The sequence below is a fragment of the Corvus brachyrhynchos genome, unplaced genomic scaffold, assembly GCF_000691975.1.
Source record: "Corvus brachyrhynchos isolate BGI_N302 unplaced genomic scaffold, ASM69197v1 scaffold19, whole genome shotgun sequence".
NCBI classification, from domain to species: domain Eukaryota; kingdom Metazoa; phylum Chordata; class Aves; order Passeriformes; family Corvidae; genus Corvus; species Corvus brachyrhynchos.
The window spans coordinates 1,948,187-1,950,191 of record NW_008246061.1 but is presented as its reverse complement, the minus strand read 5'-3'; the positions used below and the strand labels follow the sequence as shown (position 1 = coordinate 1,950,191).

At 51.1% G+C, this 2,005-nt stretch overlaps 1 protein-coding gene across 5 annotated transcripts in view; it reads right to left on the bottom strand.

Annotated features, from left to right (window-relative positions):
- The window catches only part of NF2 (neurofibromin 2), a 47,304-nt gene extending 45,301 nt beyond the window's left edge, over positions 1-2,003 (bottom strand). For 4 of the 5 annotated variants that reach the window (XM_017746521.1, XM_008642921.2, XM_008642922.1 and 1 more), the window contains exon 1: positions 1,868-1,981. In XM_017746521.1, coding sequence (XP_017602010.1) covers positions 1,868-1,981 — 114 coding nt within the window. Of the gene's footprint in view, positions 1-1,867 lie in introns of all 5 variants that reach the window. The other variant, XM_008642920.2, reaches the window with a different exon arrangement.
- Positions 2,004-2,005: the final 2 nt, after the last annotated feature.

Sequence of the window (2,005 nt, the reverse complement as noted above, 5' to 3'; positions counted from 1 at the left end):
GGGCGGGGGGGGTTGTGGAGCAGGCGGGGACAGTGGGAGGTGTCCCTGCCATGGCAGGGGACAGAACAAGATGAGCTTTAAGGTCCCTTCCCACCTGACCCATTCCATGATTCTATGAAAACTCACTCCTCACCTGCAAGGTGTGAAACATCACCCACCTGCATCCGACCACTTCCCTCCCTCCTGCTCCAACACTCCGTGCTGAAGGATGAGGCCTGAATTCCCTCTGCATCCCTCCAGCACCAGCCCCATCACGGCCCAGGAGCCCTCGGCAGGGCCACACTCGCAGCAGCTCCTGAGCTCCCTGCAGCTGCAGAAGTCTATCTGCAGCAACAAGTTCTTTTGGCAGGAACCTCCCCCAGAAAACTCAATTGATGATGCTCAAGTCCCACAGCCAAATCCCACGGGAGCGCTGCCTGCACAAAGCCCCTGATCCCAAGGGGAAATGACACGCGGCCACACCACTGAAATGAGTAATTATTTACTTTCCAGCCCCAGTTATTGCTGCAGCCTCGGGAAAGCAGGAAAAACAGAGCCAGGACACTTGTGCTCTGCTGGAAGTGGGAAGCTCACATGGCTGTCTAGAGCAAATCCTGAATCCCTAGGAAAAGCAGGAAGTTCTTCAGGGCTGACAAGAGATTTCCAGAGCAAGGGAATTGGTGATGACAAACACCCCTTGGCTGATGGGTGCTGGGATTCTGTCAGGGTTTGGGTCAGGCTAATGAAATATAAACTATTAAATGAAGAGGTTGAAGTGGGGAGAGATGGTTTCAATGCCTGTGTGGCCAATCCCTCTGGATCAGCTGAAAAAGCAGGAAAAGCAGAGCAGATCCCGGGGTTTGGCAGCAACACCCTGGGAGAATGTTTTACAAGTTCCAAGGGCCCAAAAAAGGGAAATTAGCAGAGAAAAGCCAGACCCAACCCCCTGGAGCATCCCTCAGCATCATGGTGAGCTAAGAAGTCAGGAAAATGCCAAAATTCTGTCCTCGGGTGTTTGCAGAGCACTTGGGAGTTGGATTCCTGTGGATTCAAGCCTTAACACTGAGATTCCTCGAGCCCTGTGACAGCCACTGTGTAGTGGTGGCTTGGGCTGGGATGGCAGGACAGCACTGGATTAGAGCCCAAATGAAGCTGGATTGTAATGAGAATAAAGCTGAATTATAACCAGGATCAAGATGAATTATAGCCAGAGTAACTCTGGATTATAGTCAAAGTACAGGCTGAATTCTAACCAGAATAATGCCAAATTATACGCAGAATGCAGCCAAATTATAACCAGAATGAAGCCAAATAACACCTGGAGTAAAGATGAATTATTGCCAGAATAAAGCTGAATTATAACCAAAATATAAACTGAATTACAACCAGAATGCCAAATTACACCCAGGATAAAGCCAAATTAGACCCAGAAAAAAAATCAAAACTACTTATGACCAAAACAATGCTGAATTACACACATAATAAGGATGAATTATAACCAAAATAAAGCCAAACTATAACCAGGATACAACTGAATTACACCCACAATAACACTGAATTACAACCACAATAAAGCCAAGTTATGACCAAAATAAAGCCGAATTATAACCAAAGAAAAGGTGAATTACAACCGAAGTAAAGACGAATTACAACCAGAATAATGTCCAATTATAACCAAAATCACGCCGGATCACATCAGGATAACGCTGACTTATAACCAAAACAAGGCTGGGCCGCTGCTGGCCCAGGGCAGGCCCCGGGAACCGGCGGAGGGTCAGGAGGGACGGGGAGGGGGGGCCCGGGCCGCCTCAGGGGGTGTGGGGGTGTTTGGGGGGGCCCGTCCCCCCTCAGCGGGACCCCCGTGCCCCGCGCCCGCGCGGGCCGTCACCTCGCAGCTGAACTCCATCTCGGCGTCCATGGTGGCGATGCGCACGGTGAAGGTCTTGGGCTGCTTGCGCTTGAGGGAGCTGAAGCTCATGCGGGACGCGATGGCCCCGGCCATGGCGGCGCGGCGCGGTCAGCGCGG